General features: G+C 42.1%; 1 protein-coding gene across 1 annotated transcript; it reads left to right on the top strand.

The window, feature by feature from the left end:
* The first annotated feature begins 16,758 nt into the window (after nucleotides 1–16,758).
* LOC126804410 (uncharacterized) lies at nucleotides 16,759–17,380 on the top strand. Its single transcript, XM_050531966.1, has 2 exons — nucleotides 16,759–16,824; nucleotides 16,895–17,380. Exons 1-2 carry the CDS (start codon nucleotides 16,759–16,761, stop codon nucleotides 17,378–17,380), a joined length of 552 nt encoding a protein of 183 aa, XP_050387923.1.
* The last annotated feature ends 1,679 nt before the right edge of the window (nucleotides 17,381–19,059 follow it).

Here is a 19,059-nt window from a genome sequence, read left to right as displayed (position 1 = left end):
CCATTGAGTTTTGAGGCCAGCGGTACTTGGTTTGAGTTCTACCACCCAGCGCGCCCATCAATGGCCGGAGCTAGGAGGAGCTCGTCGGTGAATTTTCCCTTGACAAGGGCTGGTGTTAACAGGTAAGATCTCTTTCAGACATCGTGTGTGCAACATTTACCTCTCATTTCGGTATTTGGCGTGCTTGTTCTTCCATTTTGCCTATTATTGCTTCTTTTACGATCTAAAAGAGTCTTCTTAGAGAGTAGGTGGTACTTCTGTAAAGAGGAGGAGACTATTCGACATGTGAGTAGAGATTGTGGCTTTATTAGGGACTTGGTGAAATCTGATTTCCCAGAGTTACAACAAGTGTTTGCTCATGCTACCCCCCTAGAAATTTTATTTATAACTCGCAAGCGCACGAATCATCATTAGTATAGTGTGCAAGTACGAGGTCGTCCCAACTAAGGATTGAGAACCGATTTAATCCTAACTTAATTGATCTAAACTAAAAACATAGATTTTAGGTTTTCAAATAGCAAATTATAAAAGAAACAAACAAGATAGAACCTATGGTATTAGAATCAATCACTACAATCTTATTTATGTATCAATGCAACTAATGGATTATTTCGTATCTCTAGATGACAATTCTCGTATCTAAGTCCAGGTACGACACTTAGACCATAGTTTTCCTTAAGTGTATGATACTCTCTAGGTACGGCAGAGGTTGTATATCCTAGCATGCAGTCTATCCAGGTACGGCATAAATTTAACATGAATGGCTCATTACGTTCTAGAAAACAAGAGAATCATCCAAACCATTACTTCAGTTACGACAATAATGTAATTCACAACTCTTAATCACAATAAGCTAAATTGAATTATATTGCAGGTACGCCTCAAATTCATCTTCTAATTACTAGATGCAAAGCCCTAAGGTGATCAATTAAATAACTTATTCATAAAGCATCAGTTCAGATAGTGACTAAGAATTCATCATAAAGAAACTATAAATCCATCAATTAAACATCAAACCACATAAACAATCATGATAGACATCATCCTAACCCTAGAAAAAGGTTTAACAAACTACGACTAATAAAAACATAACAAAAACAATAAAAGAATGGAATGTGGAAGATGGATGGATGATCTCTGCTCCTTTGACGTCTACATTGTGCTCTGGAAACTCCCCCCCCCCCTCATATGAAATTCGTGCTCCCTTATAGGGAAGATGTTTGCTCATCTTTGACTTCAATTTCCTTGTAAGACTTGGTTTAACACTCCTAACTTGATATGGAATGGGAAAACCTTGAAATATCTTTTGTAAAAGTAAGAATCCATGTACTCTTTGCATCTTCATCTGAATCATTGACCTTGATGTATTGAAATTGAATGAACTTAGAAACACAACTTGAATTCTCCATGAATGCTAACAAACCCGGGTAGGTTTCAGCTCTGACCTCTCGTAACTCAAACGATCATAACTTCCTCTCAGAGTATCGAAATCAAGATCCGTAAAATCCTACATAAACTAGACATGTGTATTTGTCCAATGATATAAGGCTCCTGATCGATCTGGAACTCACACAGTAGCTCGGCAAAATTGGACATTCTGCATAGGCAGATTTTGACAATGAAGAATATAATTGCTATTTAATATTTGTTAGCTCATTTTAGCTTTTTTCTTTTTCCTTTGACACACACCTAGAAAGACACTAAAATAACATAAATCAATCATAAATTAGAGAACTAAATAAATAAACTAAGAATATGATGCATAGAAATATAGCATAATATGAGCACATCAGTGGTACTTCTCTAAAGAGGATGACGAAACTATTCGACATGTGAGTAGAGATTGTGGCTTTATTAGGGACTTAGTGAAATCTGATTTCCCAGAGTTACGACAAGTGTTTGCTCATGCTACCCCCCATATATTGGATTGGCTATTTGATTGTTCTAACTATCCCAACAAGCATGAGTTTAGATTATTTTTTATTATTCTTTGGTTTAGTTTGAAAGAGATGAATTAGAGAGTTTGGTCTAGAAAGTTTAACTCTCTATCATAGTTATATTGCAAAATCCATTCTTATGTGGTCTTCATAAGGTCTGCTAGTACCAGAGAGAAGGGTCTGAAACATCAATCCAAGCCTTGGGTTCCGCCTTCTTTGGGGAGGCTGAAGCTAACTTAAAAGGTGGTTTTGATACTACTCGTATCAAGGGTAGTGTTGGGGTGGTCATATTCGATTATTCGGGAGGCATTGTAGATTATTCTTTCTTCAGGATCGATCTTGAGTTAATAGGCTTATGTTGGAAGAGCTACTTATGCTTTAGCAGTTGGTTATGGCTTGCCCCCAATTATCTTTGAGTCTGATTGTCTGATATTGGTCAAGGTTGTTCAAGAGCCAAGGCTGATCACTCAGGGTTAGGTGTCATTATGGAAAACATAAGAATTTGTCGTTACGAGATTTCTTGTTTTTGTAATCATGTTTATGTAGAATCTAATCTAGTTGTTTATAAAGCTACTAAGTTGGATCTTCATTCTGATGCCTCACGTTGTTGGAATGGTGGTGGCCTTTTTGAGTTTTTAAACATTCTGCCCTCTATTTGTAATCTTTGAATTTCTTAAATATAAATTTCGCCATTCTTATATGTTTTTTATTTGTATTAGGTTTATGCCTTGTGCCCTGTATATAAGCCACCTTCGCTTGTAATGTAACATCCTAGTTTATTTAGCTGAGATATTGTCTGTTTTTGAGGTTGCATCCCAAAACTTATCTCCTAGAGTAGCTACTAGTGCCCTCCAAGCACCCTCCCACTCACAGCCAAATTTTGTTCGCTCTGGGCCCCATGCCAAATTAGCACCCCACAAGTTTGCACGGATATTTTTCCTAAGGCCTTCTCCTAGAACGCGGCTCGCTATGGGAAGATAACACTGTTTATATAAGCACAACTTTCACTCTCCACTATGACCAACCTGCCTACTAATTTTATAGCCAGGCGTCACAATCCACCTCGTTAAGAGGCCGACGTCCTCATCGCACATTTTCGGCTGGCAACAGGCTCTGATACCATATACAACAGTCAAATCTACATAGCTGAGATATTGTCTGTTTTGGGCCCGCTAGCCCACACGGTTTATTCTTGAGGTTGCACCCCAAAACAAGTCTCACAATAGGAAGCTAACTCTGCTCATATAAGCACACGTTCCACTCTTCTCAGCGATATGGAATCAGTGTCCTACATGCCTAGCTTCCTAACCAAACGTTACATGTAATCTTAGAACCAATTATATCATTGTTAATCAAACTGAGAGTTATCACTTATTTTCTGCTACATTTATGAGTTTTTTCTTAAAGTTGTGCTTATAGTACTAGATTCTATGTTATCTCATATGGCTTTTGACACTTGGTGGAGCCTCTTACTATTGTGTTCACGCTTCCTATGTCATTTATCATTAGAGTAATATGATACAAGAAGCATGAACAACTAAAAACATGAGCAAAAAATTGCTCGTTCAAACAAGCTATGAAAACTTAAAAGCTACAATTCAAAAAGCTACCACACAATTACTATGGTAGCTTACCAAACCAGAGACTCACCGCATCATGTCTCCTTAAGGCGGGAGCAAACAAGATTTTGCCAACCTCACTCCCTTTTCGCTGCTTGGTGGAAATATATGCGCATAATTGTGTGCTTGTCTGCTGAGAAGAAATCAGAGACAAAGAAAACTTTGCATAGCCTATAACGTTGACTGCTGCAAGACCCGCTCCTCCTCTCGCTTCCCTAAGTCACCGTAGGTGAACGTCACCCTAAGAGTTGTTAGAGAAACAGTGATATATTGCATATATAATTTAATAAACTGAATTATAAATAATTATAAAGCAGAAACTAAACTTGTAACTCTAATAACGAAGAACACAAAAAAGAAATTCAACCAAAATACCGAACGATTGGTGATGGAAGAACTAGTCGAGATGTGTGTGATACCACACTGTCCTTAAGACATTTACGCCTCCTCTACCGGTGTAAGGATGCTGGGCGCTTGTCTCCCAGGATACAACGACTAAAAAGTTCTAGAAAGTTGCACTACTAACTAGAACCCTCAAGAACTCGAAATGTACATCTTTCTATCACCAGAGAACAGCTAAGAACTTTGAGAGTGGGAGAGCAGATTGTGTTTCGAATGGATGATTTTACAATGAAAGGATTGTGGCTATTTATACAGTGAGGATTTGCAATCAGCAATAAATAAGATGGCTATTATAGAAATCAAAAGATCATAACATATATGAGTTACATATGTTACAAGCACTTATTTCAATCTGTTATAATTCTCCATAAAACACAATAACACAGTTGTTACAAAAGAAAAATTTGAACAGTCAAGAGAATTTGAAACGTCCAAAACGAATTTTCGGAAATGCAAAAAGAATCTGCGTTCCGACCCTCAATTCGGTGTTGCATTCGTGTCCGCAGGTCGCACGGGCATACACGAGTTTCCCTTGTGACCTGGGATTTGCACCCCCCCATCTGCGCGTGCGCGAGAATGTATAAGGGGGCTTACACACTTTACAATCCATACACAATGGATTCTATATAAAGTCTTTTGAACACTTCTCTTTTCCAATGTGGGACAAACACCTTTCCCTCATTCTAAGTAGCCATCTTTGCGTGACAATTTCTTATTCACCCACAAACCAAATTACACAAACAAACATATTATCTTGTAGCCCTCATTATGGAGAACTCAAATCTATGTTCATCTTTGATTAATTATAAGTTTAACTTAATTTAATTAATCAATTAAATTTGGTTTTAAATGGTTTATTAACCATTTTTCCAACAATTCCCCACATAAATGAATTTGGCCACCAAAGACTCGATTGAATTTGGTGATAGATTTCTACTGTTGAAACCTGTATAGGATAGGTAGGTTTGACCCTTTGAACATTCCCTTATGAAAGTATGCTTACTTTACTAACTAAATAGTAGACGCGATGTCTTTGAACTATTCGTCATTTGTGTAAATGATGACATACTTCACACAGAAGTATCCCTGGTACACTTCGGTTCTTATTTTTGTGCCCATTTTGGCCATGGAACACACGCCTGGTTATGCAAGTAGTTTGATAAGATTTATGCCCTCATTAACTCTCCTAGAAGTGGCCCCAGTTCTCTCTTGCATAGATGATCTCTTAATTAAGGGTAACCCGCATTACTCTGCTCGATTTCTCGACGCATAAGAATCATTAAAAGTTTTAGCTTAACCTCATCCTTACGGGTATCACTGTTTTTCATCATAGGAATGGACTTAGGGAACTCCCCACAATGATCCGAACTAATCTCCACAATTTGGTTTTCCCTTTTAAACCTAGATCTTGGGATCTCCAGTCAGCTAGGTTGGGTATCCACTATAGGATTTTTAATTTCCAATGGGTTTTAGTCACATTTCCTTCGATGATTTTTCAACTAACTCCCTGTTTAACCCTTTGGTTAAAGGATCAGCAATATTATCCTTAGACTTTACATAGTCTATAGAGATAACTCCAGTTGAGAATAGTTGTCTAATTGTATTATGTCTTTGACGAATGTGTCTAGACTTACCATTATACATCTTGCTATGTGCCCTGCTAATTGCAGATTGACTATCACAATGTATACCAATCGCAAGCACATGTTCTGTCCATCTAGGAATGTCCTCTATGAACTGGCGTAATCATTCTGCTTCCTCCCCACAATTGTCTAGTGCTACAAACTCAGACTCCATTATGGATCTAGTTATAACTGTTTATTTTGAGGACTTCCAGGACACGGCTGCGCCCCCTAGCGTAAATACATATCCGCTAGTAGACTTTCAGTCTTTCATGTCAGATATCCAGTTCGCATCAATGAACCCTTCTATAACAGCTGGGTATGATGTGTAGTGCAACCCATAGGTATGAGTATATCTTAGGTATTTGAGTACTCTTCCAATCACTTGCCAATGCATAGCTCCATGATTACTTGTGTACCTACTTAGCTTATGAACCGCATAAGCTAGATCTGGTCTTGTACAACTTGTTAAGTACATTAGACTCCCAATTATTCTTGAATACTCTAATTGAGAAACACTTTCACCTTTATTCTTGGACAGATGTAGATTCAAATCTACAGGAGTTCTGACAATTCCAGAACCTTCATTGTTAAATTTCCCAAGAATATTGTCCACATATTGTGTTTGATTCCACACAAGTCCTTCTGATGTTCTCGTAATTTTAATTCCTAAAATGACATCAGCAAGTCCCAAGTCTTTCATGTCAAACTTAGAATTCAACATGTCTTTAGTGGATTTGATCATCTTATCGTTGCTCCCAACGATAAGCATATCATCCACATACAGACATAGTATGATATATCCATTTTCAGTGTCTTTGACATATACACACTTATCACCTTCATTTATTCTAAATCCACTGGTGATCATGGCATTATCAAATTTCTCATGACATTATTTTGGTGCTTGTTTTAAGCCATATAATGACTTAACCAATCTGCACACCTTCTTACTCTGAAAAGGAGCATAAAAACCTTCTGGCTGTTCCATGTAGATTTCTTCTTCTACATCTCCATTTAGGAAAGCCGTCTTTACATCCATTTGGTGTACTTCAAGTTTGCGCAACGCTGCAATTGCAAGTACCATCTATATGGAGGTTATTCTCCTCACAGGAGAATAAGTGTCAAAATAATCCAAACCCTCATTTTGCCTATAGCCTTTAATAACAAGTCTAGCCTTGTATTTGTCTATTGACCCATCAGCTTTTAATTTCTTTTTGAAAATCCATTTGGAAGTCAAAGGCTTACACCCAAGTGGCAAATCCACTAATTCCTAAGTGTGATTTTGCATGATAGAGCCAACCTCACTTTTGATTGCTTATTTCCACAGAGGACCATTAGTAGAGCTTACTGTCTCTTTGAAGGTACGGGGATCACCTTCAACCATATATGACAGGAAGTCAGGTCCATAGGACTTTGTGATCCTTGCCCTTTTACTTCGTCTAGGTTGAACCTCAGCCTCAGACTCAGATTCGGACTCCGACTCAGATTCTTGATCCTGAGCATCATCAGTTTCGATTCGGTTGTCTTCACATGCCCGTTTAGAAGAATTAAATTCCTCTCTAGACTTCCGTGGAAATACATTTTTAAAGAATGATGCATTTCTCGATTCCATTATCGTATCCTTATGGGTTTCAGGAATATTCGAATCGTGGACTAGGAATCGATAAGCCGAACTGTTATGTGCATATCCAATAAAGATGCAATCAACTGTTTTATGCCCATTCTTCACCTTTTTAGGTTTAGGAATTTTCACTTTTGCCAAACATCCTCATACTTTTAAGTATTTGTAGGATGGTTTTCTCCATTTCCATAACTCATATGGAGTTTTCTCTTCTTTCTTTTTGGGTACCTTATTTAAAAAGTAACTTGCTGTGAGAATCGCGTCTCCCCACATGTTGGGTGGCATCCCAGAATTGAGTAGCATAGCATTCATCATATCCTTTAGAGTACGATTTTTGCGTTCTGCTACACCATTGGATTGTGGTGAGTATGGAGCAGTCATTTGATGTATAATCCCATTCTGAGCACAAATCTCAGCAAATGGCGATTCATACTCACTCGGCTTGTTGAGTTGGTTCTCAACCTCATTTTTATAGAGAATGAACTTCTCTATAGCCTCACTTTTGCATTTTAGCAAATACACATAGCAACATTTCGTGCTATCATCTATGAAGGTAGTAAAGTATTTATTATTCCCTCTAGATAACGTTGATTTTAAATCACACACATCTGTATGAATCAGATCAAGGGGTTCACTGTTTCTTTCAACACTTTGGAAAGATGATCTAGTCAGTTTTTCCTCTACACAAGTTTCACACTTATATTTTGAATCAATTTGGAATTTTGGTAAGTGTTCCATGTTAATTAACTTTCGCAAAGTATCATAATTAACATGTCCTAGTCTACCATGCCATAAATTGGAAGACTCAATGATGTAGGTGGAAGTAGAAGCTTTATTCATTTTCTTGATCATAGTCATTACATTCATTTTGATCATCCCACCCTTACCCACAAACATTCCATTCTTGGATAAAAAAATGTTTATCAGACTCTATCACTATACGGAACCCATGAGAGTTCAGCAGTGCACCAGAAATCAGGTTCTTGCAGATCTCTGGAACATACAGGACATTGTTCATAGTCAACTCCTTTCCAGAGGTCATCTTCAGAATCACCTTTCCTTTCCTCTTGATGGCGGAGGTAGCAGAGTTCCCCATGTATGGAATCTCCCCTTCCTCAGATGGTTCGAAGGTAGAGAACATCTTCTTGTCAGCACATACATGCTTGGTGGCTCCAGTGTCCATCCACCATTCCTTGGGGTTTGAATCCACCATGTTCATCTCAGATATCATGCAACAGAGGGTCATGTCTGCAACATCCTGAGTGACAGCTTCAATCAGGTTTGCCTCCTTCTTTTTGTTCCTCTTTGGTTTGTTGCAGTCGACAGACTTGTGACCACACAGTTGTAGCATTTGCCTTCAAACCTTGGCTTTTTGACGATGCCTCCTTTCGGCCCCAGCTTGGACCCTTGGTACTTGCCTTTCTTATTTTTGGAACCTTGACCATGTCCATCATGTTTGCCTTGGCAGATACGTTATTGATCCATGCTTTCTTTTCAGATCCTCAGTTATCTTCCTCATGCAAAGCCTAACCTCTAGATCCTCCATGGTCATTTCCTTTCGCTTGTGCTTCAGATAATTCTTGAAGTCCTTCCAAGCAGGTGGTAACTTTTCAATAGCACATACCACTTGAAAACTTTCACCTAGCTGCATTCCTTCACGGTTTTTGAATCCACCATTTTATAATCAAGGAATCGGCCCACGATAAAATTCTTAGCGCCGGCATCCTCGGTTTTATATTTTTTCTCCAATGATTCCTATAGCTCCTTTGTTGTTCCCATGCTAATGTACACATTGTACAATGAGTCGGCTAGAACATTCATGATATAATTATTACATAAGTAGTCAGAATTATTCCATGCATTCACAGAAGCAATCTTTGCTTGATCGCCTTGGTCATCTTCCTTGAACTCAGGAGCATTCTTCCTCAGAAATCTTGCCAGATTCAGAGTGGTTAGATAAAACATCCTCTTTTGTTGTCACCTCTTGAAATGCAAACCGTTGAACTTCTCAGGTTTTTCCCCATGGGATACTGAGACAAGTACAACGGGGGTAGCAGGCACAGTTGGCACCAAATGTCCATTGCCATTTCCAGATTTTTCTCCGTTAGTCATTTTTGGAAACTAAAACACACACACAAGGTGTAAGTTTTCTTGAAAATTTGTAGAAAAATATCGAATACAAATTAGATAAGCAATATCCAAATTAAATGTCTTAAAATTGTTAGAGAAACAGTGATATATTGCATATATAATTTAATAAACTAAATTATAAATAATTATAAAGCAGAAACTAAACTTGTAACTCTAATAACGAAGAACACGAAAAAGAAATTCAACCAAAATACGGAACGATTGGTGATGGAAGAACTAGTCGAGACGTGTGTGATACCACATTGTCCTTAAGACGTTTACGCCTCCTCTACCGGTGCAAGGATGTTTGACGCTTGTCTCCCAGGATACAACGACTAAACAGTTCTAAAAAGTTGCACTACTAACTAGAACCCTCAACGAACTCAAAAGGTACCTCTTTCTATCACTAGAGAACAACTAAGAACTTTAAGAGTGGGAGAGCAGATTGTGTTTCGAATGGATGATTTTGCAATGAAAGGATGGTGGCTATTTATACAGTGAGGATTTGCAATCAGCAATGAATAAGATGGTTGTTATAGAAATTAAAAGATCATAATATATGAGTTACATATGTTACAAGCACTGATTTCAATATGTTATAATTCTCCATAACACACAATAACACAGTTGTTACAAAAGAAGAATTTGAACAGTCAAGAGAATTTGAAACGTCCAAAATGAATTTTTGGAAATGCAAAATGAACCTGCGTTCCTACCCTCAATTCGGTGTTGCATTCGTGTCTGCAGGTCGCACGGGCATACACGAGTTTCCCTTGTGACCTGGGATTTGCACCCCGCACTTGCGCGTGCGCGAGAGGGTATAAGGGGGCTTACACACTTTACAATCCATACACAATGGATTCTATATAAAGTCTTTTGAACACTTCTCTTTTCCAATGTGGGACAAACACCTTTCCCTCATTCTAATTAGCCATCTTTGAGTGACAATTTCTTATTCACCCACAAACCAAATTACACAAACAAACATATGATCTTGTAGCCCTCATTATGGAGAACTCAAATCTATGTTCATCTTTGATTAATTATAAGTTTAACTTAATTTAACTAATCAATTATAATTTGGTTTTAAATGGTTTATTAACCATGTTTCCAACAAGAGTTTCCAAAACAAACTCAATTGAACTCGAAACCTTGAACTAGACCAACGTAGGCTAGAAATAGACTGAGGCCCGCTTTTCACCTTCTCTACTACCATGACTAGGAGTGGGCGTTGTGCATTGCAATGTGGGTTGGAGATCAAACCTAATCCACTTTACATGGTTTGGCAATTCCGCAAACCATATCCACTTTCCAGATCAGTCAAATCATATATTTGGTGGAAGTACTTTTCCACGGAGTTTTAGTGTGTTTTTCCTCATTTATACGTATCAAATTGAAATAGACAACAAATTAACAACTACACAAAATTTCTAGTGTTATCAAATTGAAATAAACAAGTAGTTATCAAGTCTCCATATAATATTACAAACTAAGTTTTGAAACCTTTATGGTCACAGATAGAGAAAGAGATAAAAGCTTAGAATAGGTCTTGTGGTCCTTAACGATATGGCATTGGTGTAATACGGATTAGGATATTGGTGTATTACTAAATACCCCGGTAGTCTTAGGGTTAAAATCGATAGCTTATCTAATAACTAATAAAAATAAATGTTTAATTAAATAATTAATATATCGGCCTAGTCTGGTTTTTATCCAATATGGAAAGAGTCTAATCCTAATCTAATCCATTTACATGTGGGGTTGTATTTTAGAATCCAAATCATGTCAGCCTTAACCGATGTAGCATGTTATCCGAGATGAAGTTCCCCCTAGGCACCAAAGGCTTCTTACAACATTTGAACATTTATTGGCTCCTTGGTGCTTCCATGCACATTGGACCTAGGTTTTAGGTTTCGATATAGTGATTTGGGGAAAGTAGAGCTTTTTATGTGAGTTTTCTCTCCAACTTCTCTACCCACACCTCCAAACTATTTTTTTATTAAAAAATATAATGAATCTTGTTAACACCACCCCCTGAATGGAGTGATCTCCGGCTTAATTTCCTTTTATTCCGGCCACTGGTTCGGTGGCCGGAACCCTAGCGAGCCCAGCTGGTGGGAAATACGGTCTGGTAGCCTCACTGCATGCACGAGTATCACCATTAACGCCACTCCCGGTGGCTTGCCTAAATTACAGACGCTATGTGCTGACACACATTCCCACATTGAAGGAATGTCAGACACATTTCCCAACGCACTTATAAATAGGTTGCCTAAACGTCCTAAAAGAGATAACGTATTCCTAAGTCCTTAAATCTCAGACTTATTTTGTACCGGATTCTAACTTATGCTTCGGAGGGTCAAATGTCAGCGCACTACTGGCACTTTGACTTTGACATGTGTAGACTACAAGTCCCACTAAGCTGACACATCAGAATATAAGGCTACGAGGTTAGGTCCCCCGAATTTAACTCCCGTAAAATTTGGCGCTAGAAGGAGGGTCCTCGTCAGCAAGACTCTTCCAGCTTGATAAACAATGATGACTATGAACGAACACGAGGATCCACAATCGCCCTGCCAGTCCTTTCCCCGAAGGCAGACACGATACTTTCTCTAAGACTTTTCCCTGACCCGCAGCTCGGAGCCAGGGCGTTGTTCCCTAATTCACAGACCACAGCCGAAGGATCGTCCTAAGTTCCCTTCACTGACCCCCAATCAGCGCTGGAATTGGCTCTCCAAGACAACGAGAGGCTCCAGGCCGAGATGGAATTGGAGCGCCAAGGCACGCGTGCCGCCCTGGCACACTCGGTTGCGCTCGAGAAAGAGCAACAACTCATCTGGACCGCTCTTGAGGGCCGAATAAATGCATATAAGACCCTGGAAACGGCATGACAACGGTTCCATACCCCGGATACGCGGGCACTAGTCGCAATAGAAATGCCTGCGGCCCCACGATGTTTGGGACCACCACACAAAACTGTTTAGGTTACCCAGCCTCTTATCAATCTTTTACTAGACAGGCAGCCCGGCACCGCAATATGTAGACCTAGCGCGGAGAATCCTAAGTTGGATCTGGACAACCCAGAGGTCCCGGTGGGCCTGCCCACGTAAGATCTTCAGACTGAGCTCCTGCTACGCATGAATGATACAACGGCTGACCACTAGCATCGATGAGATTGAGGCCAAGTCACGCCTCGCCCATTGCACGGAGGATATAGGGGCCGAGCCGACCCGTTCACTCATCTGGTGCAAGTAGAGCGGCGCCCATCGGGGGATAAACCGCTTAAGATCACTAAATACAATGGGCGCTTTGACCCGTACACTCATTTGGAGAACTTTTGATCTTCCTTTGCCCACACGTGGTACACAGACGCCCAGTCCTGCCACACCTTCCAGGAAACGGACATTGATGAGACCTTGGGCTGGTTCCTCAATCTCCCCTTAAACTCGGTGGATAGCTTCGGTGAGTTTACGAGCAAATTCCTCGACTATTTCATCTTGCAAGTCGATGCCCACCATGACACCAGCTCACTATTCCAGATAAAGCAGAGGAACGACAAGAAACTCCGGGACATTGTATCTTGATAACAGACCGCCACGGCGCGGTACCATGATCTGGATTATGTTCTTGTTGTGGCAGCATTCTGGAAAGCTCTCAAACTAGGAGATTTTCTCCACAAGATCAATGAGAATCCTCTCAAAACATACGAAGAGCTAATAGAGACTGTGAAACGGTGGGCAGAAGTCGAGTACCATACTTATGGGAACCCCAATAGAGCAGGCTCCTCCACGCAAACCAATCTCGGGACGGTGGTCGCTAGTCCGCATGGGATATGTTAGACCTACCCCAGGGGACTAACAAGCAGGATGCTTGAGATGGGAGTAGAGGCGACAGACGCCGAGACCGCCCGGGAAGACGAGGTCGGCATCATTGAGCAGCTCGCCGCCATTAAGTGCTTCTCTTTCACAACGACTCCAACCTCCCTAGCTAGCCACCTCGAGTCTTGCTTCTCCAAACCCAAGTCTTTCCAAGCCACCAAACCCAACTCCACCACCGCCCCAAACAACACCACTCGTCTTCTCCGTTGGGCTCTTCCTATCCGTTGAGGGAGGACTCTCCCTCACCCAGATTCATGAAGTAGCAACTAACGTCGCAGTCAGAATTGACACGAGCCTCGAGAGTGGTAGACCGACCCATACTCTGCCCAGGTTTGTAATCCCCTAGCGGCGTACAGACAACCGGGAGCCCCCTAGAACGAGGTCCTCACGAGCCTCACCATGTCCTACACCAACATATACGAACGTCACAAAAATCTCCTTCCAAGGGCCCCCAGGCGAAGGTACGACAAGGGCCGAGGAGGAACACGGACACGATCTAATTCTCCAACGGGGAGATAGCAATCAGGGCCTCCCAGACTGACCCATTGCTGATAACTGCACAGGTAGACCACTAGTCGTGTCGAAGGGTATTGGTGGACACCGGGGCAACGGTTAGCATAATGTTTGCCAACTGTTATCGACAACTTAAACGGGATCGGGCGAAGCTTCACAAAAACCATGACCCGCTGGTCAGTTTCTTCGGAGAGGTTGTGCAGCCTCTTAGCTCAGACCGTATGACCCTATCGCTTGGTTCGGGGTAGAAACATGCCAAGATCACCACCCGGTTCCTAGTTGTAGATTGTACATCCTCCTACAACATCATCCTGGGTCGGGTTGTGTTGTGGGGACTCTAGTGCATAATCACCGGGCACATGCTTATGCTAAAAGTGCCAACCCCTGGTGAGATTTTAACAATCATTGGAGATGAGGTCGATACACTCAAGAACCATCTTCACCTCAGCTCAGTTGGACGGGGACCACTTGAGATACTACCGGTAGCTCCAATGGAAGCCATCGATGATCTGCGGGAGGAGATCCCAATAAAGTGAGAACCCTCCAAAGTAAAGAAGAAAACCGCCAAGCACCCCTAAAGGCACATCCGGTAGCGATTAAAGAGACCAAGTGGAAAAGTCTATCGGACACACATCCGGACCGAAATATTCGGATAGGGATGGATTTAGGACCAAATCTCCGGGACTAGCTGGTGGTGTACCTCCGGGAACATCAACACGTCTTCACCTGGTCATATGTAGACATGCCCAAAATCTCCACGGACTTCAATTTCAACAAGCTAAACATCTTAGAAGGGTCACGGCCTGTGCGCCAGAAGCGTCGGGCCTTCGATCAAGAAACGTATCAGGCAATTCAAGCCAAGGTCAAGCGACTCCAGGACATTGAATTCATCTGAGAGGTCGACTAGCTAAGGTGGGTCTCTAATGTGGTAATGGTCAACAAGCCAAATGGCTCATGGTGGATGTGTGTAGACTACACCAACTTAAATCAAGTCTACCCAATCGACAACTTCCTCCTCCCCTGAAAAGATTAGCTAGTAGATATGACAACCGGTTTTGTTCTATTAAGCTTCTTGGACACCTACTCTGTCTACAACCAAATCAAGATCCATCTTGACCACCAAGAGAACACTTCCTTTGTGACTGATAAAGGTCTATACTGCTATTAGGTCATGCCTTTGGGCTTAAAGAATGTTGGGGTGACTTATCAGAGGGCGGTCACCTGGATGTTTGAGAAAGAAATTGGCAAGACCGTGGAGGTCTATGTTAATGGCATGGTCATCAAGAGCAAAACAGCGGAAGGGCACATTGCCAACATTGACAAGATCTTCTCCATTCTTCTCCTCTATGGCATGAGGTTGAATCTAACCAAGTGTGTGATGAGCGTGGCCGGACAAAAGTTTTTAGGCTTCATGTTAAGCGAGAGGGGCATAGAGGCCATTCTCGAGAAGGTCCAAGCGATAATGGACATGAAATCGCTGACGACCCGGAATGAGGTCTAGTGCCTCGTCGGCCGAGTGGTGGCCCTCGCCCGATTTATCTCCCCCCTAACAGACAAGTGTGCCCCATTCTTTCAATTGCTTCAGACCCAGCACAAGAAGGACATTACATGGGGCCCCGAGCAGGAGGTAGTTTTTCTACAGATCAAAGAATACCTAGGATCAGTCTCGGTGTTGTTAACCCCGGTTCTTGGGGGTGTTCTATTTCTATACTTGGCAGTTTCCCGCTAGTCGGGAAGACAACAAGAGCTCCCGGTATATTACAACAGCAAAGGTCTAAGTGGCCCTAAGACCAGGTACCCCGAGATTGAGAAAATCGCCTTGGCACTAATCACCACCCCTTCCTGGCGGCTTCGGTAATACTTCCAGGCCCATGCTGTCCATGTATTGACTAACCAACAACTCCACCAGGTACTTCAGAAGCCGGAGACCTCCGGGCGTTTACTAAAACAGACAGTCGAACTTGGGTAATTTGACATTCAGTTCAAGCCTCAAACGGCGCTGAAAAATCTTGCCACAACTGATTTCATCACCGAATTCATCCCAACAGAAGGAGCAACAAGTAAAACCACCATGAGGCAGCTGCACCGGCACCGGTGTGGGAGCTATATGTGGATGGTTCAGCCAACAAGAACTGCAGCGGTGCAGGTGTGATCATCATAGACCCAGAGGGGAATGAGTACCCATATGCTCTTTGGTTCAAGTTCGAGGCCTCTAATAATACAGCTGAGTATGAGGCCCTGATCGTCGGGATATAGTTATGTCTAGAGTTGGCAGCCACCAACGTCCAGATTTTAAGTGACTTCAAATTGGTGATCAACTAGGTTGATGAAAGCTACCAATCCAACATACCCCGGCTCAACTTATACCAGAAACTGGCTGAGTCATTACTCCGGAAGTTAAATCACTTTGAAATCAAATATATCACCCAATTAAAGAACGCAAAGGCCGATGCACTCGACCGGCTAGCTACCTCTGAGACTGGAATGACAATGCCCGGTGTCCATCTGAAAACTCTAGAATAGCCAAGTATCTCCTGACCTTATTTAGAGATTTTTTCCATTGAGCAGGCTCTGCCACCATCTTGGATGGACCCTTTTGTCACATTCCTAACAACAGGAGAACTGCTAGCCTACTAGACCGAAGCGAAGCGCTTAAGGCATAAGGCCACTCTCTACATGGTCCGAGACGGTAAGCTTTACCGGCGCGGCCAGTCTTTCTCCCAGTTTAAGTGTCTGGCTCCGGAGCAAGGCCGACAAGTGTTGAGCGAATTACATAGTGGGGTGTGTGGGAACCACACCGAGGCAAAGAACCCGGCTTTTAAATCCCTCGGTCCCGGATATTACTGGCCCACAATGGACGCGGATTCCAAGGCCATAGTTGGGGCATGTGTACAATGTCACCAATACGCCAACTACGTCAGTCGCCCATATGTCCCACTTTCAATTATTGTATCTCCAGTCCCTTTTGCACAGTGGGGGCTCGATTTAATTGGAGAGTTACTGGTTGCCCCAGAGTAATTCAAATACGTCACCATGGCGGTAGACTACCACACTAAGTGGATAGAGGCAGAACCTATGGCTAAAATCACCATGGACCAGGTGATAAGCTTCTTGTGGCGATGTGTATACTACTAGTTTGGTGTTCTAGATTTGACAACGATAAGTTCAGGGAGTTTGCCATAGGAATGGCACCACCGTTTTGTATGCTTCTTTGGCACACCCCCAAACCAATGGACAGGTCGAAGCTGTCAACAAACTCATCAAGAAATATCTAAAAAAGCGCCTCAATGAGGCCACAAGACTTTGGGCTCAAAAACTCCCGGAGGTGCTATGGGCCCTCCGGACAATCCCCACTGCCGCCACGGGCCAGTCTCTCTTTCTGTTAGGTTTTGGCACAGAGGCCGTATTCTCAGTAGAGATTGAAGTCCCCTCTGAACGAGTCGAAAGCTACGACCAAGACATAAACGTCGTTAGCCTCCAGCTCAATATGGACTTGCTTGAAAAACGCCGGGAGAAAGCCCACCTACGGAATATTAACGGCAAGCAACGCATTTCCAAACACTACAACAAGCAAGTTTGCCCCTGGCCCATGGTGGTTAGTGATTGGGTGATGAATGAAGTCAGGCCCCGGCCTGTTGGATTAAACCTTAAGTAGGAATTACCCATGGAAATTATTAAGGTCGCCGGGCCAGCCACGTTCTATCTACGGGACACGTCCGGACGTAAGTTGGCACACCCAATGAACGCTCAACATATCTGTTACTTTCCCAAGTAGACCCTAGGGCATGTCATCGCCCAACTCTAGTTTGTCTCCAGATTATCTTTGTACTATTTCTCCTACGGACTTGGTCAAGTCATGAAGAATTTCCAGACATGTGTGCATTGAATATCTCCATAATGGTCTCTACCCTAGTTCAATCCCAATTTATTATACGATTACTCGTCAAATGAACTAAATAAAGGTTAATTACTAAGGGGTAAACTACCCTGGTAATTTTTATTCTCCAAATTCTTACAACAATGTTTACAACATTAAATGAAAGAATCAAAACTATTCATTACTACGGCTCGGCCGAACCGGCCGGGGGTACATTCAAACAACAAAATAAATGGGAATCGCCCCTGCGGATCCCTGATATCATCTCTCCCGGGAAGACCTCTCGGCCTCTCTTTTCCTTTCTCCGCTCTATGATGCTATCAGCTACGAGAAAACACGACAGCCATCATGCATATTGGCCTTACTACCCGCCTTTCGCCGCACTCAAACTCAGCAGAAAAATAGTGTAGTGGAGATCCAACTTGGCATCCAACAGGTTGCACTCTGCTTTTGTAGGGTTAGGAAGAGAGCTCAATCCTCCTACGAACCCTGCACTAGAGCCAGACTAGCTGGAGTGTTCCCAGCCGCCCTTCAACCGAAGGATTCCAAGAAAGTTTAACATGAGGATAGGTTTTTACGCCTATCTCATGAATGAAGATGGATTTTTACGCCTAAATCAATCTATAGAAACATGCAAAAAAGTCTGGAGGGAAAAATTTAGGGCATCTGAAAGGCTTCAAAATCCAGAGAGGAAACAACATATTCAAAACCATGGATACTTGTTGTGTTTTACCCTTAAGATAATCTCCTTTTATAGAGGAAAACACCACAATCCAACGGCCAGGATTCGTCGAGGAAACATAGGGATTAAAGCTGGCAGTTACGCCTAATTATGGTAATCGGATAAAACAGATGGACATGTTGAATGAATTTGTGACTGGCCATTTTCCCTAGGTTTCACTCTACAATCGCCATTTATTAGGTAATTGAACGTTTCAAGCAGATGAATTGGGACTGACACCGAGGCTTTATTTCGGGCCTAGGAGCGGGTACACAATAGTCCAATATTAGGCCCAGTGGGCTAAAAGTTTATAGAAGGATACATATATGAAAACTCCAATTTAAGATTGATAATTACACAAGTGTTTGAAGCTTCATATTCATTAAATCGCTCAGCTGAATCGGCGGAAGTACATTTACTATAAAAAAAAAGGCAAAACAAGTTATGGTTACCCTATCGCCCAACAACTTCACCTCTTCCCTCGATCGTACGGCATTTTTTGCGCTGAAGATGCCACCGAAGGATTTGCTAGTGTCAGGCCCTGGAGTCTGACATGGAGTTATTTGGTTGGGCGTGTGGAGGAGGCGTCGACGAGTTGGTTAAAGTTTGCCCATATCCACAGCCGACTCCGGGACTTCGAGTATGCACAGAGGGCGCCGGGGCGTTTTGGGGTAAGTGCACCAGGGGACTAGGTATGGTCCTGGCGGGAGGCATCACAACTTGGGAATGCTTCCCC

The sequence above is a fragment of the Argentina anserina genome, chromosome 1 (genome assembly GCF_933775445.1).
Source record: "Argentina anserina chromosome 1, drPotAnse1.1, whole genome shotgun sequence".
Classification (NCBI taxonomy): domain Eukaryota; kingdom Viridiplantae; phylum Streptophyta; class Magnoliopsida; order Rosales; family Rosaceae; genus Argentina; species Argentina anserina.
Note: the sequence above shows the minus strand (reverse complement) of the source record. Positions and strands in the feature narration are given on the sequence as shown.